General features: G+C 44.0%; 2 protein-coding genes across 2 annotated transcripts; one reads left to right on the forward strand and one right to left on the reverse strand.

The window, feature by feature from the left end:
• Positions 1-15: 15 nt before the first annotated feature.
• On the forward strand, positions 16-12,444 carry CUNH3orf49 (chromosome unknown C3orf49 homolog). The gene is made up of 5 exons (XM_010606584.1): positions 16-157; positions 3,732-4,054; positions 7,580-7,704; positions 11,710-11,823; positions 12,247-12,444. The coding sequence occupies exons 1-5, from the start codon at positions 39-41 to the stop codon at positions 12,442-12,444; spliced, it is 879 nt and encodes a 292-aa protein (XP_010604886.1). The 5' UTR covers positions 16-38.
• Positions 12,445-13,412: 968 nt separating this feature from the next.
• Positions 13,413-24,695, reverse strand: Thoc7 (THO complex 7). The gene is made up of 8 exons (XM_010606575.3): positions 24,362-24,695; positions 21,147-21,264; positions 20,038-20,165; positions 19,662-19,748; positions 17,497-17,554; positions 14,540-14,606; positions 14,387-14,456; positions 13,413-13,716 (listed from the first exon to the last, which is right to left on the reverse strand). The coding sequence occupies exons 3-8, from the start codon at positions 20,144-20,146 to the stop codon at positions 13,649-13,651; spliced, it is 459 nt and encodes a 152-aa protein (XP_010604877.1). The 5' UTR covers positions 20,147-20,165; positions 21,147-21,264; positions 24,362-24,695; the 3' UTR covers positions 13,413-13,648.
• Between the last annotated feature and the right edge of the window lie 1,998 nt (positions 24,696-26,693).

Genomic DNA, 26,693 nt, shown 5'->3' on the forward strand with positions numbered 1-26,693 from the left:
AGAAATCCAAAGGAATACCACCAGCAAAAGTACCCACAATGGACCGCTCTCGACTCTATCTCCCCGCTAAGGTTGTCTGTGGAAGAGTTGGTCAGTATCGAAGATTCCAGCAACCCACGAAGAAAACTGGCTCATTCAGAAAAAGAGGAATTGAAAGGTGGGTCCTGGGGATTCATTTATTTTTCTGCTGAATAAAATCTTTTAGATTTTTCATTAAACAAAATTTGCTGTGGGGATTAAGAAGGTAACATGTCTTTCTAAGCAGTTCGTTCGGAAATAAAGACTGGATGGGGGAGGAAGAGGAACTCCGTTAGATCAGGAAGCCAAGGTTTCGGTGAAAGCCATATTTTATTATCAGAAAAGCCTTCACTTTAACAGGTGAAAGCTTTACTTTCCATCTACAGTTGAGTTTTAAAGTAAGTACTGATACTAAGTTGGTATTTTTAGCATCAGAATTTCAGTCTTCTCATTTCCATGCAAATGCCATTATTTTGAAAATGTATTAGTGCATTCTTCATAATAAGTCTACAATCAAAGCTTTCTGTTCCCTGTCCTAGCAATTTGGGCTGCTGAAATATGTAGTAAGCCTGTTTCACCACAGCACACTCTTTTCTTTAAGAAATAGAATATTTTAATGTAAAAGCATATATAATTGTTCATACAATGTGTTGCCTTTGTTCATGATCCAAAAGATATACTTCTAGCTAGCAACACAGTGTGAATTCAGGAGCACTGCGAAGGGGTTGAGGCCTAATTCTAGCACAATCCTAGGAGTTGTGTGATGTTCTTTTCCTTTCCACATTACTTGGTACATTTAAAAAATGTAATTCATTGTTACCCCTTGAAAGAGCTCACTTGAAAAAGAAAAAGAAGTTTACTGAATTCTAGATCTTTCTGTTTTCAAATTATCAGCCCTGCCCTACCACCAAGGAGCACTTATCTAGGGCAATGTGGAGGGATCTAGAGGTGACATTCCCGGGAAGGGGCTGGAGTCCTGGCCGCTGAAGTGACCAGAGCACACTCTCCTGGGAAACATCAGAACAGTCTTAGACTGACATTTCTTGCCAATGCCAAAGCCATAAAGACAGGCATAAAATATTCCAAACATGATATGTTTTAATTTTGAGAGTCAGGATGGTGATTTACTTCCCAATTTGTTTTGGCTTCTCGTAGCAGGTCCATGAGCTACAGCTCAAGTGCAGAAAGGAGGCATTTTCATGAGGCCTGAAGCACCAAGAGAGAACTTCTAAATTTCCACAGCCAGAAAGAAATATGGCAGAGGTTTCCTCTTTCAGTAGAAAATAGTGGTTTAAGGAGGAAGCAATACAATTAAATCAATTCATTACCATCGAAAATAATTTAAAATTTAATGATTCTTTCCATCACAGAAGTTGTGGTAGTTGCAGCAAATTCCCCACGTTATAAATAGATCGTAGGTGTTATAAATAGGTCATAAATAGATGAAGGTGGGGTAATGAGGGAGACGTAGAGTAGCAATCAGAGGTTGCATAGAGCTGGGTGTTTCATCTGAGAAGTGGTGTGGATGGCCCTCAGGATTCCTGGAGCTACCAAAAGTGTATTTCTGTATATTTGTGTGAGGGAGTGAGTGTATATGTATATATTTACAGTAGCATAAATTATTTAACAGTCAAAATGACCAGTGTCTCCAGGGTCCATGAGATTCATCTCTGCCCACATATCATCTCTGGGCCGATTAGAAAATGATGGTCCTTTCTTGGGACATTTCACTGACATCTCCCAGAAGATCCTTGCAGTAACAGGGCACAGCTCTAGGACTAGCAGTGAATGTCACCCAGGCCCCCGCTGCCAGCTCTCCCGCTCCTCCTGCCCTCCCGGCTCTGCACCTCCTACATTTCCACCACACACATCAGAGCCATGTGCTGAGAAGGCTGTCACGGACTGAAGTTTCACTGGGTTCCAGCACAAATCGTTTCCTTTTATCCTCACGTTTCTAGGGATAGTTGTACCCATTTTCAAGTGAGAAAATCCAGAGATTTGGAAGCCAAGCAAGGGTAACCGGGGTCACATGGTGGGGAAGACCGCAGGGCACCAACATCCACACCCTCAGCCAGCTCTTCTGCAGGGAGGGGTGAGGCTCAGTCCTGAGCAGAGGCAGCCGGGGTGTACACTGCTCCTGGTGGCACCGGCGACGTTTGTTTTAGCTAGGACACAAAGAGCACCTTAATGGTTGTCAATTGATTGTAACCCTTATTACAAATATATAAAGTATCATGTAATGTGACATAATATCGATATGTAATATCGTAGCTGGGATTTTACCCTGACAAATGAAGACGTGTTCACACAAAAGCCTATACATAAATGTTTATAACAGCTTTATGCTTAATAACGCCAAACTGGAACCTATTAAAATGCTTTTCAGTGGGTGAATGTGGTTTATTCACATCACGGAACATTGCTTGAGATGAAAAGAAGCAAACTATTGATACATACGTACATGTGGGCGAAAGCCCAGACTCCAAGGCTGAGAGAACAGACTGGCCGTGGAGCCATTGCCTAGTGTGTGCTGAACCTGGGTCAGTTCCCACCACTGCCCCCCCAAACGCAAATCCTAGCCGGTCACATACTGTAGGGCTCCATTTGTAGATTATTCTTCAAGGCTAAAAAGTCGTGTAAATGGTATCTGAGTGTTTGCCAGCAGGGAGGCCCCCGCGCTGCGGAAGTGTTCTGTACCTGCACCGTACCGACGCCGGTTGCCTGCAGCGATAACCTTTCGCGGTTGTGTAAACGCTACCACTTGGGGAAACTGGGTGAAGAATATGTGGGATTTCCCTGAATTCTTTCTCCGACTACATGTGAATCTACAGTTACCTCAAAATAACAAAGCTAATCTTTAAAAAAGGCATAACAAGAATTACCCATCTGGGTAAAGCCGGCCCAACACTCAGCTGGGAGAAAACATGAGGTGAATAATGCTATCAGGGCGCAGGGCTTCTCGCTCTCGCTGGAGACTAAGGGCAGATCTTGGGCTTGGACCACCCGGACACAAAGCACTTAGCCTCCCCAACTCTGCTTTCCTGCTGTATAAAAGGCAGACGATGGGGTAAGGACTGAATTTATGTAACGTGGTAGGAAAGCCCTTGGAGGAATATTTAGCACACAGCCATTAGGAGATGTCCATTTTTGTTACAAAAATACACCAAAATTACAAAGGTGGTAGTGACTATTTGCAATTTTGGAGACACGAGTTTAGAACATCTCGTCTACATCAGTGATCCAGACAAATGTAGCATGGACGTGGGCTGAGGGTTCGTTCTTTGGTGGTGACACTAGCGGGCTGCCACCCCTCGGAACTCCCGCGTCCAACAAAATGTGGCGAGACCAGATCCGAAACAGCATTTTGGTGTGCCAACGTGAGGCAATGTTCCCTGTCAGTACGCCTCTGGGACGAGATCTGGGTTCCAGCCTGGCCTGTGTGTTAGCTTACTCACTCCGAAGCCAGGCAGCTCCTTCTCACGGCGCAGTGCAGGTTACATGAAACAGTGACCACTCTACACTCGAGGTACTTTGGGGACCGAACTCGAAGCACCGGTTGTTTTGTTGCCATATCCTGCGGTTTGATCTGTGCTCTTCCGTTTCATTTTATGGAATTATGTTATTTGTTCACTCTTGAATGTAGATGTTCATAACGTTTTCATTTTTAACTTTTCGATGTCCCTGATGCAGTGTTTGTGTGTTTGTTCGTTTAGATGGCACAGAGCCGTGTCTACTGACTTAGTAAGACAAAATGTTTTGGTCCCCAAAGAGGAATCATCCAGTGAAAGTGACACAGGATTCCAGGAAAGCCAGCAAAACCAGGGGAAAAAATGGATGAAGAAAGTGCGGACTGCTTTTGGAAGAATGCTGCCGCACACGCACAGAAACAAGCCAGGGGGCACCAGCAGGGAGGCCTCCGCCCGCCCCCCTAGGACGCCCCTGGCACACGCTCGGCGCCTGCTCCCCAGGATGGCCCAGGAGCTTCCGTCGCCCAGGCTGTTCCCCACACCGAGAGTGCGAAGGCTCTCACAGGGCGGTAAGCGAAGGCCACTGCCCTGTGTCCAGGCCCAGAGCAGCAGAGCCTTCTGCTGTGCGTGCTGCTCGCGGGCCCGGGGCGGCTCAGTGTCCGCGCCGCTGGGAGGAGGTGGAGTCTTTAGCAGCGGTGCCTGTCTTTGGAGGGGCCTCGGCCCTTCCTCCCTTGCTTCCCGGTAGTGAGGTGAGCGGCTTTGCCCTGCTGTGTGGCCCCACCGTGGTCACCAAGTACCCTACCAGAGAACCTAACGAGAAAGTTGGTGTTGCAGCCTTTCCAGAGCTGCTTGTAAGAGTAGATGTGTTGGAGGAGTGGATAAGACTTATGATTGGTGAGTCATAGAGGATACTTGACTTTCTTATATCTGTTTTTCGTTTTTCTTTTTGTTTTGAGACAGCGTATCACTACATATCCTAGGCTGGTCTCAAGTTTGTGATTCTCCAGCCTCAGCCTCCCAAATGCTGGAATTTCAGGCAGATGTAATGTTTAAACTGTTAACTTTATTTTTAGTCTTTACATTTTCCAATGGTGGCAGTGTTTCACATTTATTACAGGTAGGAAAAAACAGGCCCCGCAGAGCAAATTTGGGCCGAATAAAAGCAGGGAGAAAAATCTAAAAATATACTCAATGAGTGGTGTGTGGTGACACATGCCTATATCCCCAGTATTAGGAAGGTTGAGGCAGGACAGTCTCTCTCTCTCTCTCTCTCTCTCTCACACACACACACACACACACACACACACACACACACACACAAACTAATAAATAAAAATAAAGAAACATCCTACAGTGTAGGGTGGGCTATCGAGAAGAGACACAATAGCCTGAACTGTTAACTTTGGGTCTTTCTGCAAGATAGAAATGCTGTTTTTTGGGACTCTCTTGAGTTATGACTAACAATATCCACAGAGTTTACATTCTTTTCTGTAGCTTTTTAAAAAATTAAATGCACTATTTTTTAAAGCAGTTTTAGTTGTACAGAAAATCCAGAGCTCCTCCACACCTGCTTCCTCTCCTCACTCCTGCGGTTTTCCAGGGTTAGTACCCTGCCTTGTTGTGGCACGTTTGCTCCAACGGATGGGCCAGCGGTGACATATTATTATGAATCAGCGTTCTTCGCTTACATTACGCCTCATTCTCTGTGTTGTACAGTTCTATGGGACTTGAAAAGTATATAATGCCATTTTGATCATGTAGCCATGATTACAGCCTCATTCCGTGTATCTGCACTGCCCAAGCTATCTTCTGGAGTGTTTTAAATGTGCTTTTCAGCCCAGCATCAGGAACTATACACAGTCCCATGACCCCACTCCACACCGTGATGAAGCTGGAACCTGCTGCTGCTTTCTCAGGCCTGGAGGAGCCAAAGAAACAAAACCCTGGTGGCTTCCAGCTGGCTCGTTGCCCCTACAAACAAACGCTATCTTCCAGGAGTAACAGCCACTAGCACAACATCCAGGCAGGTAGCAGTTACCTGGTGTGGACCAACCTGCAAATCTCTGCTGTAAATAGCAGAGGACACATGTCCACCTTGCTGGGCCCGGGGCTGGGGTCCCAGGACACAGGGCTGAATCCCTCCTACTCCATGCACTGACTTCTTTTATCTCAGAGTAACAAACCTCTGGACTAAGGTTTCTCCAGAAACATTCCTGTCCTCTAGGATGCAGCTCAAACTTCACTATCTTGTCTTCTGTGAGCCAAAGACAGTTTCTCTTCTTTTGAACTTCAGAACCTTTTTATCTCTTTAATAAATGTCTGCTAAGTGCCCATTGCAAGCCCAGCACAGAGTTCGGGGTCGAGCAGCAAACACAGCAGGCATGGGCCCCGCCCTCTCTGAGTCAGAGCAGGATGGGTTCAGACAGCCTGCAGATAATATACCAAGGCCGAGTTGGAGGGTGCTCTGCTTTCAGGGCACTCAGGAGAAACCTTCCTGAAGAAGGAACAGCTAAGCTGAGATCTGAAGGAGGACTAAGAGATAGGCAAGGAGACGAAGGAAAATCGGGCAGCAGAGGCCTGGGGAGTGCTGGGATGTGGTGGGAAGGCTGTTCCGCAAGAGCTTCTCCTAGGGGTGGTAGGAGGTCGCAGGGTGTGGTGGCCCGTGGCTGTCATCCAGCACTCCAGAAGCTAAGGCAAGAGGACCACTGTTGTGAGTTCAAGTCCAGCCTTGAACACAGCAAGACCATCTCAAAAGAACAAACCAAACCAAAACAAAAAGAAATCACTGAAAATGTCCACGGTGGGGATTTACACAAGCTGATTGGCATTTTTAGAAGGTAGTGGAGTAGAGGACATATGGAGTTAGGGCAGCAGCAGCAGCAGATGCAGGAAGAATGGAAAATAGCTCTGACATTCACGGCATTAACTTGGGGCATTGCGTGGCGTTTGGGGTGAAGAGGTAAAGGGAAAACAGTTGCGGGTAGAAGTCGAATGAATGAGGCCAAGTACCGTTAAAAAAGACAGAAGAAAGTAAAGAAAAATGAAACCACAAGTTCTGGTTAGGCCTCCTGAGTTGAGGTCCTGGCAAAACAGGAAGTGTTAAGTAGGAAACACCTCAGTTCAGGATCCCTCGCTGGTGTGCTCTAGCTAAAAGGGTGGCGCCATCTGCAGAAAACATGACTTTACTCTTATCACATAAGCTTCAATGTCTGTTTATGATCCTGGTCTTCAATTCACTGTAGCATTTGAAAGTTCCCTTTACATGTGTATTTACTGAGTTGAGAGTGACTTTAATATAAAGAAAAATATTGAGAAGCCCAGGATTCCTTCACACAGTTCCTGATATAGGAAAAACTTTTTGGGTGGTCTGTGAACGCTGGAGCTTTGATCACGTTTCTGGGGGACAAGTTTAAACCGTGTTCACTGACTAATGAGTATCAGTGGATGACGGGAAACACGGGAGGGTTCTACATGGTTGAAGGGAACCACGCCCGGAAAGGGACCCACTGTGTCAGACTGGGTTGGTGCCCGCTGAGGTCGTGACCACAACAAAGAGCAAATGTGTACTGGAGAAAGTGTACAGTGAGAGCAAGAATGTAAATCCATTTTTACTTGTTTCTTTGGTTTGGTTTTTTGAAGCAGGGTCTTACTCTGTAGTCCAGACTGACCTCGAACTTGTAGCATCCTCCTACCTCAGCCTCCCAAGTCCTGGGACTAAAGGTATACACCACCATGCCTGGCTAGCAAACCTATGTATGTATATGTGTGTGTGTTTGTTTGTTTACCAGTACTAGGAGCTGCACTCAGCCTTTACACTGAGCTATATCCCAACCCTTTTTAAAATGTTTATTTTGGACAAGGTCTCACTAAGTTGCTTAGTTGCCTAGGGTGGGTTTGAACTCCTGTGATCTTCCTGCCTCAGCCTCCCAGAGTGCTGGAATGGAATTACAGATGTGAGTCACTTTTTATTTTTAACCCCAAAGGTAAAAGCTACTGAGTAGCATTTGATGCCATCTTTCCAGAATACTCTGAAATAGGAAGGACTAGTTTGTAACTGATCCTCACGGGTTCTTTTCTTGTTGTCTTTCTCTAAGCAACCATACAACTGGATGTTGTAGAAGCAGAGACTGAGGAGATAACTGGACGAAACATGTTCCTCAGGGCCCGGAGAACCACCAAGCGGTTATCTGTGACATCTCTGCCATCAGGGCTGCACAAGGTAAAATGCTAAAACAAATTTATCTCTGGGACCTGTACATAAGCCAGAGTAGTGGATTTTGCAAAAACCAAGTTCTCTCCTACATAAGTTCGTCATTATAAACACTTTAAATCTGGTGCTTGTGTCTCTTCTCCACGAATTTAGGGCACAGAGAGGGTTTTTCAGGCCAGATTGTCTACTTCTGAGCTCAGGCTGTTCAGCGCCTACACAATCTGGACAACAGCTGGGTCTGGAGCTTCCTGCCGACGGGCTCGAGTGTTCAAATGTCAAGTTAGAATATTAGCAAGCTGGCCTACTGGTGCCTGTGGTGTGGAGGGGAATCCACAGACTGGTGCAGTCCAGTAGAATTCCCTGTCGCCCAGCAAGGCAGCTATCAGCCCCATGTGGCCAGAGCTTAAGTCCTAATTTTATTTAAAAAGAAACCGACAAAGAAGGATAAATGTGAGTCATGCATAGGAAAAAGATTCAAATGAGGACCATAAAGTGAAATAAATCAGACACACAAGCTTAAATATCATATGGTTTTTCTTACATAAGAAGCCTAAAGTCTAAATAATTTAAAGATCAAAAAAAATGACAGATAACAGGAAAAGGGAGACAGAACTTTTGCAAAGGTGACGAGGACCAAGGCGTGGAGGGAGGGGTGGAGGAGAGAAGGGAATTAAGATGTGTTGTTATATACACGAGCTCACGCCCTGCTATAAAGGTGATCTCTATGTAGTGCAAACACATACTGATAAAAATTAAATAGAATTGAAATGGTCATGTTTATAGTACAAACAGCATCATACTAATGATCTAGGACTCCAGCCAAAGATTTGCTTACCCGAAGGCACATGTGAGCTTACATTACCCAGACTAATTTTTTTAGAAAACAATATCACAATCGGAAAAGTAGATTTTTTTTTTTTTCTGTTTAAGATGGGACCTTACTATTTTACCCGGGCCGTTCTTAACCTAATAGGCTCAAGTGATTTTCCTGCCTCTGCCTCCTGAGTAATGTGATACTCCAGAAATGCACCACTGTGACAATCTGCCCCAGTTTAAAAAAATGACCCTGAACTATTACTAATTTATGAATGGTAAATACTAACTTCAAGCTGTTACTCTCCCAGGCTCCATTTTTTAAGTACATCAACTCTGTTCATTCTCACAGCAGCCCCATGAGGCATGCAGCAATGCTGTCCTCATTTCTGGGTGACATTCACCAGTTAAGCAATGTGTCCAGAGGCGCAGCAGGGCCAGGCTCCTGACACGGGAATACCTGACTCTAGAACCTTTGTTCTTTTTTCTTTCTTTTTTCGGTGGTTTTGGGATTGAGCCCAGAGCTCACACATGCTAAGCACGTGTTCTAACAGCGAGCTACACTTCCAACCCCATATTTTTGGGGGCATTTATTTTATGCCTAATTAACTCCCATGCTGTAAGCTTTGTTTCTTGTTTCTCCTGGGACGCTTTCTTCTTCTGTGCACCTTCCTCCCATGGTTGAGGCAGTTTGCCCCTTGACAGTGACAGGGTGGCGTGGGAGCACAGGTATGGCTAAGCCCAGCGGTGCATCTCGGGTGCCTTCCTCACCTGGATGTGTTCAGTGACCAGAGAATCTACGCCTAAAGCCTTCAGTCCAGCGTCACTCTCTGCATTGCCAAGAAATTCAGTGTTCTCTTTGGGCCACCGACCCTGTGTCCAGCCCCGCTGTTTGGCCAGGGCACACCTACCAACTGCACCACACCAACCCCAGAAGGGCACATGTCGCTTCTTTAACAGATACTTGGTGGTCTTTTGGACATGCACACCCTCGTGGATTTGTGGGGTTTTCTGAGAGTAGCGAACCATTTTCACAGGTCAGCTCAGGCCATTCATGGGAAGAAGCCCCTCATTCCTAATTACTGTGCTATGTATTTATTGCACTGCCCAGGTATTCTGACCAGTGGGACAGCCAAGAGCTGCAGGTGACTAGTTACATTAATTAAAATGAAATAAAATTGAAATTTAAGTTCCTCAGCTACATTTCGTGTGGCAAATAACCACAAGAAGCTGGTGCTTTTTTATTGGACGACACAGAGAGCACTCCCACTGGAGAGAAAGTTCTGTCAGACTGTGCTGGGTCCCCACAGTGCACCAGGATCCATTTTGAATCTTGGCCTGTGGCTGTGTGTACAAATTGTGCCCTAGCATGTTCTGGGCAATCTCTAGACTGTAATCTAATGGGTGTGAACTGCCTTTTGTGGAAATCACTGTCTAACAGAGGAGAAATACATTAAGCTATAGTATCGCAGAACGCAGAGGTAAGGATCCTCTTTTGAATAAATGGCACTGAGACAGGTAGATATCCACATGGGGAATAGTGAAACTTGATCCCCATCTCCCCCGCAAAATTAATTCCTGTTCGGTTGGAGAGTTAAGTGGGAAAAGCAAATCTCAAAACTTCCAGAGGACTATAAGACAACTGTCATGAATTCAGGCCAGAGAAAGACTTTTTGTTTGTTTTGTTGAGACAGCGTCTTGCTACATTTTTCAGGCTGGTCTTGAATTCACTATGTAGCTCAGACTGGCCTCAAACTTGCAACAATCCTCCAGCCCCCACCTCCGGAGTGCTGGGCACCACCCCACCTGGCTCTGAGACTTTTTAGTGCACAAACTGTATCGGCCATAAAGCTTAATACATTTGGCTATAATTAAATTAAGAACTTCTGTACTGCTGAACATGGCAGCATATGCCTGTAATCCCAGGACTCAGAGGTTGAGACAAGAGGATTGCCATGAGTTTGAGGCCAGCCTGGGCTGCAAAGTAAGTTCAAGGCCAACTAAACTACATAGTGAGACCCTGTCTCAAATAAATAAGCACATCTAAATACGTCAAAAACACTAAGGTGGTGACTGTCACTTGGCTCTAGAAGGGTTTTGTTTAGGCTTTGGATTGTTCTTTTGAATTCATCATCCTCATTTTAAAATCACGATGTTTTAAATTGAAATCTAGATTTTCCAAATTTCTTCTGAAAAAGCAGGAAAATTTGGAAGCACAAGGCCCACAGTTTCTCGGGGCAACCCACAGAGGCTGCAAAGAAGTACACCCAGGAGGTGTGTGCTCTCTGAACCACACAGCCCGAGGGTCCTGGGTCACAAGACCTGCGGGTGAGGCACTGGACTTGGTAACAGCTGCATTCAACCAGCACAAAAATAGCTTTGGAATTACAAGTGTGATGGGTGCCTGGCAGGAGAACGTACTGGGTTTTATGAGAGAAAAAGATGGATGGGGATGTCCTGCAGAGCGGCCCACAAGCAGGCAGGGCAGCAGAGGGACACATGTTGCACCTGTAAACTCCAGGCAGAGGGGACCCTGGTGTGGCCCCAGCCCCACTCTGCATAGGCTTCATAAGTCCTTGTGCTAATGATCAAATACAAGGGGCAGGCACGCTGAGTCTGAAAAGGGCCTATTAGCCAGGACCTGTGACCTAGGAGTGGCTCCCAACAGCCACACTATCAGGACAGGCACTCGTGGCCAGTGAGCCAGGGACAATGAGAAGTCTCAGGCAGGGGGTAGAAAGAACCCAGGGCTTTCTTTTTATGTTTGGAGACATGACCGCCATGAAAATAAGAAACCTGCAGAAATGAGACCAGATTAACAACCGGATCGGCAATAATGAGCTTTCTGGGGCACTGGTCCACAACAGCCCCACACTCACTGTGCCCTGCAGCCCCGGACAATTCCTCCCGCCTCCCCTGACGAATGACCTGCTTTTTTCCTGACACTGTGTATTCTTTCAGAGCCAGACAGTCTCATTTCTCTGCACCCTACAGATCTCTTCAAAGAGAGCTCTGGGCACAAAGGAGATACATGGGGCATGGAGAATAATATGAATATGGGCTCCAACCCCCATGTTGTTATGTGGCAAATGTCCCCTTCGTAAGAGAATAGCCAAAGGGTGAGAATTCTTATTATTTAAATGCTGGCAGAGAAATAACATTGGAATTTCCTAATTCTGTGTTTCTGCATTTTTATAATAGGTATCATATTCATCAAAAAAGAGACCATATTTTCCAGTGCTTAAAAAAAAGAAACGTGGCATGGAAAGCATCCTCCAAAAATCAGATCTGACAGTGGGAAAGCTGCAAGTGCAGGTAGTGGACAAAGGCTTTCGCTCTGGGGTCTCGGAAGCAGCAGAGGACCAGGCGTAATGGAATCCATGGCCCCGCCAGGCAGACAGATGTGGGACATAACTGACAAGTAGCATTAGGAACTAGTGTTGTGGGGGTGCTCTGAAAGTGGCCGAAGGCTGCTGAGGGGCACCGGGGATGATGCTGCAGGCCCAGTAGCTAGTAAGTGAATTCCACTGGAATGAAAGCCTACACACACAGGCTTCTTTTGAGGAGAGATGAGATAGTCTATCGCTGGGTAGTAAATATATTACTTGCTATGACTTGAATTAGAATAAATACTACTCTGAGACCTGTAACATGCCCCCAACTTCTGAACTTATCTCAGGAAAGCAACCGTCTCTTTGGTTTTGACGAGTCTTTCCCACACGTGATCTCCTGTCCCAGGTGGATGACCTCCTAGAGACAGTGACGGATAAATCCATGAAACTGTTAGCCCAGAGGCACGCTGAGCTTCAGCAGTGTGAGTTTCTCGGAGATGAAATTCTTCAGTGTTCTAAGCAGTTCCAGAGGATGTCCAAGAGAACCATGAGGAAGTACAAACTGAAAAACGTGTGCTTCCCGTGTACTTGCTGCTGCTTCTGACTTTTCTGGATAAGTTATTTTTGGTAGAGATTCTTATCTTTTGATTATGTACTCTGGAATAAATCTCCTTGGTGAATTAATAAATGGGGGCTTTTAAAAAAGAATATTCTTTTAATTCTTTTAATATTCTTTTTAATTCTTTCAACATTTCTTAAAAAATTTTTTTTCTCAAAAATGGATTTTTAATTAAGAGTCCATATAAACAGTTGTTTTTTTTCCTGCATAATCCTAACAATGGAAAATGGAAACGTTTCTCAGGGCTTAGCAATTCTACAAAGAAATCCCTCCCACAAGAGTCTTCCAGATGAAATTAGAGGAAGCATTTAAAGGTATTTTGACTCCTTTAATACGACTACGACTGAGGTAATTTTAAACTTTCACTTTTAAAGATAAACATTATTAAAATGACAAAATGAACCCTGCTATGGTATGATTCATGTAGCGTCATGTCTCTGAACTACAATAAATGGGTAAGAGTGGGTAATTCAGGTCCCTTAGAAGAGCACAAGTGATTCAGCCTTAGCTTAATTTTTACAGTCATTATGAAACCCTTTACAGAAGACCGCCTCAACAACTCTTCATGCTGTTAATGTGTTTTCCATTACAAACATAGAAAGCAAGCATAACACTAAGCCACTTACCAATCATGTTCCTCAGGTGCCAGAGAGAAAGACAGAAAGCAGTGCCTGTGGGTTTACGCGGCCTCTTGTGATCCCCTCTTACGCAGCGACCCCACTGTCACGGGTGCCTCCCCACCATAAACACGACACATCATTTCACAGGCTTGTGGCCTCGAAGCCTATTCATGACTTTGTTTCCAAAGTGGTGACAATTTCTGGAAACGGACTCATTTTGTCAGGTACAGCCTAAAAATGCAGCCTTTCCCAATCTTTTCTGTTATAAAGCAATTGACGCTACCACTTAACGACCACGTGGACTACTAAGGAGCACAAACATCCAGCTTTGAACACATTTTATTCAACTGATTTCAGTGCTGTTTCCTGTCTTTCAACAATAAAAAGTGTTTCAATAAAAACAAATATACACTGAAGTCATTTTTCTTTGTGTGAAGAAGTATAAGTAAAATGAGCAATAATATTTAAAAGCGAAGTATTCACTGCCAAGACTTTAAGTATCTCAAGAGCATAGCCTGTTCTAGACTCTAAGCTCTCAGTAATCTCAGGAACGGTGAGTGATTAACCTGTTATGGCTTAGCATCTGCTTCTATGCTTGTTTCTTGGGCTTCTTCTACTTCTGAGAGTTTTTCATCATCTATAATTGAGAAAGAAACACAAAGTCGCAGTCAAATTTATCTACATTTTATATTTGGTGTACGTATGAAACATTTCTTTTGTATTAGCCAATCAGTGCACGTAAAGCGGCTGGCAGAACAGCAGACTGACTGCCCCACCAAGGTGGCAACTGTCCCACATAAATGTTTCCTTTAAAAAATACTCTTTTGCTTATTGTTTATTAGGTGAATCAAGCTTTAAAATTTGTGTAATAGAGTTCCCTGAAAAACCCCACCAAGATCTGAGGCCCTTCTTAGGAATAAGGAAAGGTAAGAGGGCTTTCCCACTGGCCGCCTGCAACACGAGGAGCAAGGCTTTGGTCCCTCCAAGCACCCTCTGCCCCTGGGAGTGCAAAAGCCTCTGCACACCGCTTGCTTGCCTGGGTCCTGAATCATCACGTGATAAACCATAGCAGGCCGAGAAAAATTCCAGACTACAACCCTGGAGCCTTCCTTAAAGACACTAGCTGTGTATTTAAACCGTGTATCACTAAAAGTCAAGACTCTGGAGTATCCTCAGAGGGCTTCTCACGCCATCGGTCTCTGCTGGGCGACTGCAGATGCGTGCTCTCCCAGACATTCGCCCCTGAAGCGCGCCTCTGGTCACTGAAAAGCCTTCCTCTACATCCCTTCCCAGACAACTTTACTTACTCTCCAGTGTCTGCTGAAGTTCATGGATGGTGCTAAGAAGAACATGAAACTGTTTCCGTCTCAATTCCAGCTGTGATAACAAGAAGAAAAACGTATACAACTCGATCTGTACACACACGAGAAAGGCTGGCACACACGTGTATATGTAAATACCTTGTCTTCCACACTCTCTCTGATGTGTGAGAGACGCTCCAACTCTTTTCCCAGAGCCTCTAGTTCCCTAAAAGAAAGAAGCCAGTGTTATATTTTGCTACTGGGTGAAGAGAATTTAAATTTAATATCAAAATTTTAAATTACTATAACAGTATTTTTAAATAAAAAAAGAGAAAGAATTGTAACAATTATAGTGAGACATAAACCTGAGGATTTCTTAACTCTTAAGTATGGGCTATTTTCATTTAAAGAACAGGTTTAGTTGAAAAAAATTAACATATAGGGTCAGGGATTTAGCTCAGTGGTTCCAGCGCCTGCCTCAGCAAGCGCAAGGGCCTGAGCTCGATCTCCGGTACCAAAAAAATTAACATATAGGAAAATGCAGACATACCCACACCCAAGAACGGGTATATTTTGTCATACCAACTTCAAGTATTCCTTTCAGTAAAAGAAATAAAATACTGCTGATTAACTTGCAATGTCCTTTGAACCTTACCCGAATACTCTATCCCAGGCCTCTCTTCCAACCTCGGCCTCTCACTGAGGTAACCATGGTATCATTCCAATCTTTTTAAAGGTGCATGTACTGTACTTGTATAACTGGTTAATGCAAAGTTTGGCTCTACAATGCTTGAGATGAGGTTTCTAACTTTTACCAGTGGGTCTATGTATATTCTATTCCAGATGTGTTGGGAACTTGAAGTGATTTAGATGTCACTGAGTGTCTTTTTAACTGATCTGTGCTGTAAAGTGCCTATCTGAGGGTGAAGAAGTGCCACCAAGCCAGGAAAGAGGAGCCTGCTCTAGATGCGGCCACCCAGAGACGGAGGCAGGGGATGGCTAGCAGCAGCCATCCGGGCCACCGAGGCCTGGCCAGGCCCTGTGCTGTCCTAATACCAAACACCAAGGCTGGGGTTGTACGTCTGGGGTAAGGTCCTGGGCTCAGTCCCAAGTGTGCAAACAAAACGAAAAAATGGTCAGGAAGGTGGGAAAGAAGAAAAAGAAAGGGAGAAAGAAGCATCCAAACGTCTTCTGCTGCCTTAGCAGTGGGGAAGGGCAGTGCCTCTGTCAGGAGCCACTGCAGACAGACCTGACCCTGTCCCTCCTGAAGGCAGATCCGAAGGCGGGCGTCTACCCAGAGTGGTCCCAAGCAGCAGTGGGAGGCCCGGGGAGGCAGAGAGAGCAGCCTAGGACCCCCCGGATGTCTTCACTTCCATGGCGCCGTGCTGGCTGGAGCGGGACCACCAAGGTCAGGGGTTCGCCTATGCCAAGCCCCCAAGCCCACCGCCCGGGAGCCGCCCATCTCCACTGAGTGGCACCTCCCAGGGTCTCCCTGTCACCCTAGGCAGCTTGAGGCTGTGGTGCCAGCGCTGCCCACCCGGTCTCTGCAGGTCACCACGGACCCGGCCAGAGCCTCCCTTCTGGGCACTGCCAGAGTCCAAGTGCTCCAGGTGCCCTGTCCATACTGGCCTGGGACCCTGCAAGGCCTTGGAGACCGGGAAGGACGTGGGAGGCGCCTCACCCCAGGAGAAGCACACAGAGCCCTAGGCCCTGCCGTCCTCTGTGACAGCCCTGTCAGCCCACAGGAGTCACCCAGCCCAGGGGCCACCCAAGGGACGGCTCGCCCCAAGTCCCCGCACTGTCCCCAGGGCCCATCTGCCCTCTTCTGGCCAGCACTCCGGGAAGGCTGCCTCCTCCTGCGTGGCCCAGCTAGCCCACGTTTGTTCTTCATGTAGAGTAAGGATATTTATGTCATGATAATAAAAAAGCAGTTTTGATTTAAAAAGTGTGTAGTATATTCTAATTTGCTGTTATTTAGTATTCTATTACATGCATATAATATAATCTTTATGCATTTTCCTGTTGAGGTACATTATATGAATTTCTTGTAGATGTAAAGGTAATAAGGTTAGAGGAAAAACAGATTCAATGAGGAACTGTTAGAATACATGACACTGAGCCAGGCACAGTGGCACACGCCTGTAATCTCATCACTCAGGAGGCTGAGGCAGGAGGATCACTGTGAGTTAGAGGCTGACCTACATCACAAAGCAAAACCCTGCCTAAAAAAGAATACATGGTGCTGAAATGTGAGACCTCCTTTTGACTTAACACCATGTGTTTCTTCTTCTTCTTCTTCTTCTTTTTTTTTCTTGGTACAAGGAATTGAACTCAGGACCTTGTGCTTACCAGGCAGATACAGTGCTGCTGAGCAACATCCCTGGCCCTATACCATGTGTTCTATAAAAACGAAATGCAGACCAGGAGTGGTGGCACATGCCCGTAATACCACCATTTGGGAGGCTGTGGCAGGAGGATTACCACAAGTTTGAGGCCATCCTGGAATACATAATGAGTTCAGGGCCAGCCTGAGGTACACAGTGAGACCCTGTCACAAACGAATGAACAAACAAACAAACAAACTACCAAGTTGCACAGATTGGTAGTTGAATGTCTATATGTAGAGGCTGGTGTTATGGCTTGTGTCTAGATGTCCCCCCCAAAGCCTCATGTGCATGATCACATCTTGCCACACTGAAAAGCCTCAAGAGGTAGTTGAATATAGTGTGTGATGCTGGGATCAAGGATGTGTGATTAGTAAATTAGTACAACTGATTTGGCATAGTTCTGGGTGAGGATAATGGGAAGGCCCTCCCTGGGTGTGTTACCCACCTTAAGGGCAGATAGCCTGTATATAATATAAAAAAAAAAGGGCTGCTGAGGTTGTGTGTTGCTTGTAGCTTGCTGCTTTTGCTGCCTTCTGCCCACCATGGACTGTTTCTCTTCTGCCATGCCCTCTGCCATGCCACCCTACCATGAAGCCAGCTGCTTAGGAACTGAAACCTCTACAAACTGTGAGCTGAAAAAAACCTTTCCTCTTCTAACTTTGGTTATCAGGTATTTTGTCTCAGCAATGGAAAAAGTAACTACATGTACAACATGAAGCTCTAACTTACTTTAAAGTCTCATGCCTATCTGGATGATGCTGGATCACCTTTGCCAAAGCATCATATTCTGAAAGACAAAGAGGGGGGGCAAAATTAAGGTTTTTTTTTCAATTCTGGATTATCAAGACAAAATGTGTAATATCATAAGTTTCTCCTATTCAAAGAAAAACAATGATGCACAGAGAATATTGCTAGTTTCCCTTCGCTGAGCCAAAACTAGAGTACTGGCGACATTGAAAGTGCTCCACCCGGGGATTTAGGTCCTGCTTGGTCTTCCACTGACACACGCTAGATGGATGTCAGGGGTCAACTCTCCCTGCCTCTGCTGAGTCTGAGTGCCCAGCATGCTCCCTCCCTGCCATGTGGAGAAAGCTAACCCTGCATGTGGGTGCAGAGCCCTCTGCTCCCTGTCCTAACGGGCCTCTGTCAGTGCTGCGCTGCAAGCAGACTGACTGTGAAAAGCATCTTCTTCATCGTTTTCCCAACAACAACAACACCAGTGAGGGAAGTACATCCTACCACTATTCCCAGATCTTAGGCAACAGCATGGCTCACGATTCTAAAGGTAAAATGTTTCAAAACTTTGAAATGACTTAAAATTAAAATTAAGGTCATTATTTTTACTTCATGGAGCCCTCCAAAACTAAGCCATGTTCACCCTGCTAACCTTTCTTATGAAATGATAAACAGTAGGATTGACTTTAATATCTCCTAACAAATAAAAACACTGCAAAATATTTCTAAGTAATTTGTAATTAATTATATTATGTGAGCTGGTATTTCTTCCTATAAACCGGCCACTGAAACTTTACCATAATTACTTTGAAATGAATGCAAAAGCCAACTTTTATTGATTGACTGACTGATTGAGATAGAGTCTCCCTATGTAGTACCAGCTGGCCTTGAACTCGCTAGGAAGCACAGGCTGGCCTCAAACTTCAGCAATCCTCCTGCCTCAGCCTCCTGAGTGCTGGGATTACAGGTGTGTGCCACCACGCCCGGCACAAAAGCTAGCTTTTAAAAAGGAAACATAAGGTTAGAGATAGAGCTTAGTGGCAAAGCACTGGCTTAGCATTTGTGAGACTGGGATTTAATTCCCAGGACCACCAAAAAGTAAATACATATAAAAATAAAAAGGATGGGCTGGGATTTAGCTCCAGCACCTGCCTCACAAGCACAAGGGCCTGAGTTCGATCCCCTGTATCCCCCCCCAAAAAAGGAAATAAAATTTCATTTTAATTACCTAATTAAAAATTGAAATTCATGAATAAACTCTGAATATTAAGTAAGCATGATTTTTAAAAATAAAATCTTTTGCATTACAAAGTAGTAACATACTCAGTACAAAAATAGAAAAAACATAAGCCATAAAAACCCACAACTCCCAAATAACCATTTTCTATTTCCTTCTAGTTTTTCACATACATTACATTTGTCATTATAGAATGTATTTTACTTTTACATTTTTCAATTTATATTATAGGATGAGCTATGACCTTGCAATTAAAACTTATTTTGAAAGTGCTTTAGCTAAGGAAAGGCATATCCCAATTTTAAAACAAAAGAGATTAGAACAAAATTAAACTTTCTTATTAGATATTTGCTTGTTTTAAAGATCCACAGAATTTAAATTTTTTAAAAGTAGCTCCATTTGTTTGTTTCTAAACAACCTCTAAATCTCGTATACTTCTGTAAATCAGCTTTCCTGATTAATCATGTTTTTCAGGCCAAAGAGTCTAAAGACAGAAAAATGTTAAACTACAAAATACTTGGATAATGAACACATGATAGTAAAACCATTTTCTTAAGCATGGCTTTTCTTCTCTATTTTAAAGAATAATATGGCTTTAGAATTAAACATGGCTCATAATTTTTTGGTAAATTATGTTGGTTCTGGCTACAGATTTTACGTTACAACATCAAAAACTGCATGAAGCCAGGTGTGGTGGCACACGCCTGTAATCCCAGCACTCGAGAGGCTGAGGCAGGAGTATCACTGCGAGTTCGAGACCAGCTTGGGCTACATAGTGAGTTCCAGGTCAGTCTCAACTACATAGTGAGGCCCTGTCTCAAAAAAAACCAAAAAATAAAAAAAAGAATAAAAATAAAAAACTGCATGAAAATGCCAGTCAGTAATAAAAGTACTTGCACCCCAAATCCCTCAAGATCCTTACCTTGGCGATTTTTTCGTATTCGCTTTGCTTGAAGAATCTGCTTTTTGCACTCAGCAATTTTTTCATGTGCTCCTGCAATACTGCATTCTACATAGAAAGGGTTTTTTTTTAATGTTATAACATGTATTCTCCATCCATTCTCAAATGTAAAATGTTTCTAAATTGAAGTTCCATCACTAACAAAATACATGTTACAAACCAAAGCACTGTATCATATTAGAATAAACATTTTGTAGCTAATATTTACTGTGTTATTTCTACTATACTGTAATTGTTGTTATCCTTTTGCCACCAAGGAAGATTTTTAGCATTTTTTAAATTTAGAACATGAAAAAATAAAATTAGAGACAGACACATGAATTACTTTGTTTCTCACCTATTTCTTTGTAAATTTTTTCATAGTTCTCCATCTCCCTGAGATTCATGTCATACACCAGCAAGGTTTTGCCCATGGAGAACTCACACTGGGCCAGCGTGCTCAGCATGCGTTGGTACTGGCTGTATCTGGGGGAAGCGAGGTGCACAGGTAAGGAGATCTGTGGGTTATAACCCAGGCAGAGACCTGCTGTTAAATTATAGCAACCTCTGAGAGAATCACTGGTTTCTTTAAAATAACTTAGAATATCTGTTCGTGTTTTTTTTTTTTTAAATGTGTTTTAAACTTCATAAACTGGCTTAATTACAGATGCAAGATGGGACTATGGTTCACAGCAACATAGTCTTAACTCAAATAAATTTTCTGAATAGTTTAAACACTTTTAAAAATGCTGATTATGAGGGTTGCTTATCTTCACAATTCTGTTCAGCTAAGTTTTTCACACTTGTGGATGTAACAAGTATCTATGCAAGCAAATCCGAAGAGAATTGTTCTGACACGTTTTTTGGTTTTTGTTTTGTTTTGTTTTGTTTTTTTTGGTATGGGGGATGAAACTTGGGTCCTCACGTTTGCAAGGCAGGCGGTGGAACCACTGAACTAAATCCCCAGTCCGAGAATTGATCTATGTTAAGAAATTATTCAGAATATAGCTGAGTGTGATGACTCTGGGGCAGGAGGAGCCCAAGGGCTGCCTGGGCTACACACAAAGCACAAAGCCAGTCTGAACTACAGTGAGGCCCTGTATCAGGAAGTACAAAATAACAAACAAAGACCATATAGTCATGCAAACTTTGTAGCAACTTTATAGACTTATTAACAAAGGAGAAATTTTCACTTAGCTATTTTATTATTCTACATACTTATCTGCTAAAAGTAATCAAACTAATGATCTTGAATTTCATCATTTTTTCTTTTTTTCACCTTCTGCATGTTTCATAAACATAATGGAGGCCCTTTGGAGATAGGAGATGGCCAGGAAAACACTACATTTGATTAATCGAGAAGCGACCTCACTGTATATTTAAGGTGAGTGAAACTTTGAAATACTAACAGGACCTTAATAAAATCACATTAGGACACTGGCATAGGAAAAGAGTAAAATGAAATACCCCTCTTCTTGGGATCCAGAGTTGCACCACTTAATGAAGCTCTTCACTAGCAGATTAATTCTGCGGTCATCTCCAGCACCATCTCCGTCAATAAGGAGACGCTTCCTTATTACTTCGTCTGGAGGAAGGAAGAGGAAGGAGAAGGAACATGATCATCTGGCTCCTGGCAACTTTGAAGGAAAGTAATCAATACCATCACTCATTTACACATCTGAAATAAAAGGACGGAACGCCACTGCACTGTGCAAAGGTACTAAAACAGTAAACTCTGTCCTTTACAGTAAGAAAAACTTCTATGCCTTCTGCAACAGGAAGCGATGGCCTGAGGTGTCCGGCACTGTTCTAGAGGCTGGGGCTACAGGAGAAAGGCATTGTCCACACAAAGCTGGCACCCTGTCTCCAGCAGAGAAAGTAATTTCAGGAACAACCAAGAAGAGATGCTGCTAATTCTGAAAGAAACTTTTTTTGAGGAGGGACAGTCCACACAGAAGAAAGTCAAGAACGTTCCTTTCTCTGGCCAGTGAGGGGCACTAGCACAAGGACTTGGGAAAGGGACACCTAAAAGATATAATGGCAGCCTAGAAAAAGAATGAGGTCAGCGAAAAAGGAATGGATTTGTTAAATAAATGGGAAGTTTTGCTACCTCAACTTTAAATGCTTGTGTCCCCATGAGGATTTTTAACCAGACTGTCTTACTTTCACCCCAAAAAGGAATAGAGAAAGGAGCGCACCTAGTGACCCATAACAAGTGGGTTTCTTCCCACTTGCCTGCAGTTCAGAGCTGGCTTTCTTGCCTGGACGAAATAATGCTGCATCATGAAAAGGACCAGTGGGAACCACAACAGAACACCACTTTTCACCTGCAAGGCCGGTAAGGGTGGGAAGTGACAGTCATAGCCTTGGAGGGGTGTGGGAAACCGCACTTGTGCACACTGATGCTGTACCTTTAGGGCTTCTGGACACAGAAGGTAAAACGCATACCTCTGACTTCATCATCCCAGGCGTCAGAACTTACCCTTCAGATGCACACACACGCATGCACAGAAACAGACGGAAGGGGTGCCTGAGGGAGTGGGATCTGTAGCAGAAAGACTGCCACCCTAATCACTGGCCAGTAAGCGACTGGAGGGCTACAAAACGTTCATGTAATGCGAGAGCATGCAGCTGGAGAACAGTGTGTGTGCGCGCAGACTGAAGCAAATTAGTCTGCTTTGGTCTGTGAGGTAAACTGGAAACAGATGTGGCACACAGCCCTCATGTATGTGTAGGAAGGGGGCTGTGTGTGTGTTCATCACACATGAATGAGTACACTCGGAAAACAGACCTGGGAGTGGTTACTGGACACTGGCAACAGCAGTTGTTTAAAGTGGGAGGGACTACAGAAAGATAAATGTAAATTTCTTACTTGCCATTGTACAGGTTTGGAGGGTTTAGATGGCTCATTATAAAACATACCCTGTGATAACACTAGACATCGGCTTTTAGAATGGGGTTTGGTTGTCAGAATCATGGCTCTGAAAGACTGATGAGTAACAAATTCATCAGGTTTTATTTTACATTTAAAAATACAAATTTCTGTTTTTAACCACCAACAATGTTATTTGAAGAGACAAGTATAAGACAGCCCCTGAAGAGATTAAAATGCAGAAAATAAACTGCTTTTTTCTACTACAAACCTTTCAACTTTTAAAAATAATTAAGAGGAAACTCGCACTGATGAGGTAATACGGTGACGGTAATTCTTTGCTCAACTCATTTCTGATCAGGGCGCCCTAGAACTCTGTCTTCTTCCCCGATCCACGCCAACTTTACTGAGGGCAGGGGCTCTGGAATGTAAATGCGTTTGGGTAACAGGAGGCACATCTGAGACAAACGTGTGTGCGAGGGGTGAGTGCCTTAACGGAGGGGACGTTATTACTGACTTTTCAAATTTGCTAACTAAAAATGTTTAACATACACTTTGTGGTCATTTCAGTGACGCACTTTTATAGATGCAATTCTCCAATCAGAAAAGTTGTTGGGAAACGTTCAGAACACTGCACAGACGCTCGACCCGAAGCTACAGGCTGGCTCCTGGATCAGTTCCCTGTGGTACGCATCCGGCTTCCCCTGGGCACCTCCACTGCACCTCCACCTTCCAATGCCCAGTGGATATGTTTAAACTGGATCTGGGCTGCCTGCACAGCACCTTCTGACTTCTGAAGAGCTTTGTCTTGATCAACCACTAACAAGGCCAGGGGGCAACTACCTTATTTTATTTTTATTTCTACGGTAGTGCTTGTTGATACAAAAGATGGAGATATGAAACAAAAACCTGAGCCCTTTCACTTATTTGAGAAACAAAGAGCGCATGAATACATGTATTTACAAGTGGGGATTAGAGGGATCCTTCTGACTGGGGGAAATTCAGAATAAGATTTGAGCTGCTCTTTTGACATTTAAAAATCCTCAGTCCAAAAAAATAAAAAATGAAGGGTGATTTTACAAATATCTTTCAGAGTTTCAAGTAACACACAGCCTTGGACTCAACAATCCCTGAGTACACACTGGAACATTATGATAAAATACTAAAAACAACTCCAATGTCCTGAACCAACAGGAGAACAAATTAAATTTTGGTACAAGAACATAATGGAATACTATGAAACTGTAGAAAAAATGAGGAAGCAATCCCTTTGTAGTGAAAGAAATCATTTAAGCAACTTACTATAAGCAAAGTGATGAATAATGTATATGGTATGCTCTTGCTCAAAAAATGGGGGGAAATAAGAATATACAATTATATGTGCTTATATTTGCATAGATACCTTGGAAAGATACACAAGTAACTAATAAAAGGGTTTCCCAAGAGAAGTCAATGTAAAGGGGGAGACAAGAGAATACTGTACTTTTTTGGGGTACTGGAAATCAAACTCAGGACTTTGTGCTTGCTAGGCAGGCGTGACACCACTGAGCGATGTCCCCGGCCCTTTGAATACCGTGTCTCAGTATGGTGTTTGGCTTTTAAACTGCACGAATAGTCAAAATCTGTCGGTTGATGTTTAAAAAAGAACCTTGCCTGGTGTGGTGGTGCATGCCTACAAATTTCAAGTTCAAACCCAGCCTGGGAAACTTATTTGATGAGGCCCTGTCAAAAAACAAAAGCAGCTGGGGGTGTAGCTCAGTGCAAAGGCCCCAGATTCAATCCCCATGAGGGGTGGGGGGTACAACCTCACCTCTCGTCTTCCCACATCCTGGGCAGAGGAAGCTGTGAGTTCTACAGAGGTGAGGGAATGAAAGGCTCGGCTGGACCCGGACTTGTACTCCAGAACACTCGGAAGGCTGGGCGAGGAGACAGACGCGGTAGTGCACACAGGCTGGAACGGCAGTCACACGGTCAGTGAACTGCACACCACCAAATACAGACTTTACCGGTAGGCAACCTGGAGTTGCGAACAATTTGTGGGGAGAACTTTCTAGGAAGACCAAGCTGAGAGAGGACTCCAAGGAGAAGCTCAGAAGCAGGAAGCTGGTTGGAAGGCTGCCATTGCACTTGCAGTAAGAGTGAACACGGCCTGACTAGAAAGATTGGAACCGCAGGTACTGGAAAGCAGGCTAGGACAGAGCATAGCCAATAGCAGCAGGGGGCAGCACCCGTGGGTGCATGCTGAGAGCAGGGATCCCCGTCAGGGCTCAAAGACCCCCATCCCACCTCCCCGAGCCCTTTCTGGCCAAGCACACCTCACAGTCAACCCCTTGGCCAAAAAGCAAAAATGGGCCCAGCGCTTGGCTGCTCGACCCAGCGCTGACCCTGTGCAAACGCCAGGTCAGCGTTCAACCTCATCTGTAAAATGGGAGTAAACTTGTCTACCTTGCAGGAGTGCTAGGGAAGGTCAGAGAAATACAAGGATATGAAAGAGAACAATGACTGTTCTGTCAGAAAAGAGTATCTATGTTCTCTGTAACCCACAACCTGTATCATGTTACCAGAGAGTAAACGTTTAGTGATGCCCTAGGCATATCTATGCACCTACGTACACACATGAATCTACGTGTATAAACATTTGCCGTCATTTCTCTCTCGCACTTATTGTCCAGTTGTAGAGTTTCTAGCTGAAACTGTGGAGACAGCTGATGCCTGGAAACTCTCCGTGAACAATTTCTGAAACAACACAGGTAAAGCGAGCTCCGACTGCAACCACAGAATAAGACAAAGGTCATACTTCCAGTTTGAGAACAGACCCTGACACATATGACAGGAGCATTATGACTTTTCACACCACCTTCATCATTCAGTTCCACCCTAAACACACTTAAAACACGCTTTCTTTGCTATACACACTGATTTCATAAATACTCAGGCCTGGAGTCCTCTGTATGCGGCCTGACTGCTTACATTAATAGTTCCAGTGGGCCTTGGTCCACCAGGTAAAAACAACATATATGGCTTAGAAACTATTTACACTCTGTAAAGTGATTGAGGGATGAAGGCCATGTAAAAACCATGTTTGTGCAGACGGCTGTTAGATTTATCATTGAGTCACTACTTTATGAGTTATTAAGACGAATTACATATGGCCCATGTTAAGGCTCCTTATGGCAAAATAACTCCCAGCTCCTTTCAAGACGTTTAAAATCATTAAAATAATTTTTAAGGTCAACAGTATTAAGATAACACATAAAAGGTGGGTTGAAAGAACAATAAAGAGGGTGGTATATCCTCCATTTAAATATTGATCTCTCCTGAGACACTTAGGACTACTCTCAATAAACTGCTGATACCAAAGTAAAATACTAGAGTTCTATTTTTAAAAACTTATAAAGTGAAAACAGTGTTGGATTTTTTTTTTTTTCTGTTTGTCTAAATGTTTAGAATATGATACAAGGGCCAGGCATGGTGATGCACACCTCTAATCTTAGCACTTGGGAGGCTGAGGCAGGAGGATAACCTCAAGTTCTGGGCTACATAGTGAGTTCAAGCCCATTCTAAACTACACAGGGAGACCCTTTCTCAAAAATCAAACAAACAGCCAGGCATGGTGGCACACGGCTGTAATCCCAGCACTCGGGAGGCTGAGGCAGGAGGATCGCTGTGAGTTCGAGACCAGCCTGGGCTGCACAGTGAGTTCCAGGTCAGTCTCAACTACATAGTGAGACCCTGTCTCAAAAAACAATAACAAAAATAATTCAAACAAACAAAATAAAAAATATGGCACAAGGATAAAACAATAATAGTGCTTTGAAAATCTGTTCCTCTCAGCTGGGCATGGTGGCACACACCTGTGATCCAAGCACCATGGGAGGTTAAGGCAGAAGGACTGCAAGTTCAAGCCCAGTAGGGACAACTTTGTGACTTAGCAAGATCCTGTCTCAAAATAAAAACAGGCAGAGGTTGCAGCTCCATGCAGAGACCCTGGGTTCAAGGCCAGTATTGCAAAAAACAAAACAAAGAAACAGCTATTTTGGCTAAAGAAATATGATGTTACATCTGTAATCTTTTAGATATCCTTTTGATGGGACCCAGGAAACAGGGCAAATCAGATAAATTCACTGGCACTAGTGAAAAAA

The sequence above is a fragment of the Fukomys damarensis genome, unplaced genomic scaffold, assembly GCF_012274545.1.
Source record: "Fukomys damarensis isolate Sample0158 unplaced genomic scaffold, DMR_v1.0_HiC HiC_scaffold_28, whole genome shotgun sequence".
Taxonomy (NCBI): domain Eukaryota; kingdom Metazoa; phylum Chordata; class Mammalia; order Rodentia; family Bathyergidae; genus Fukomys; species Fukomys damarensis.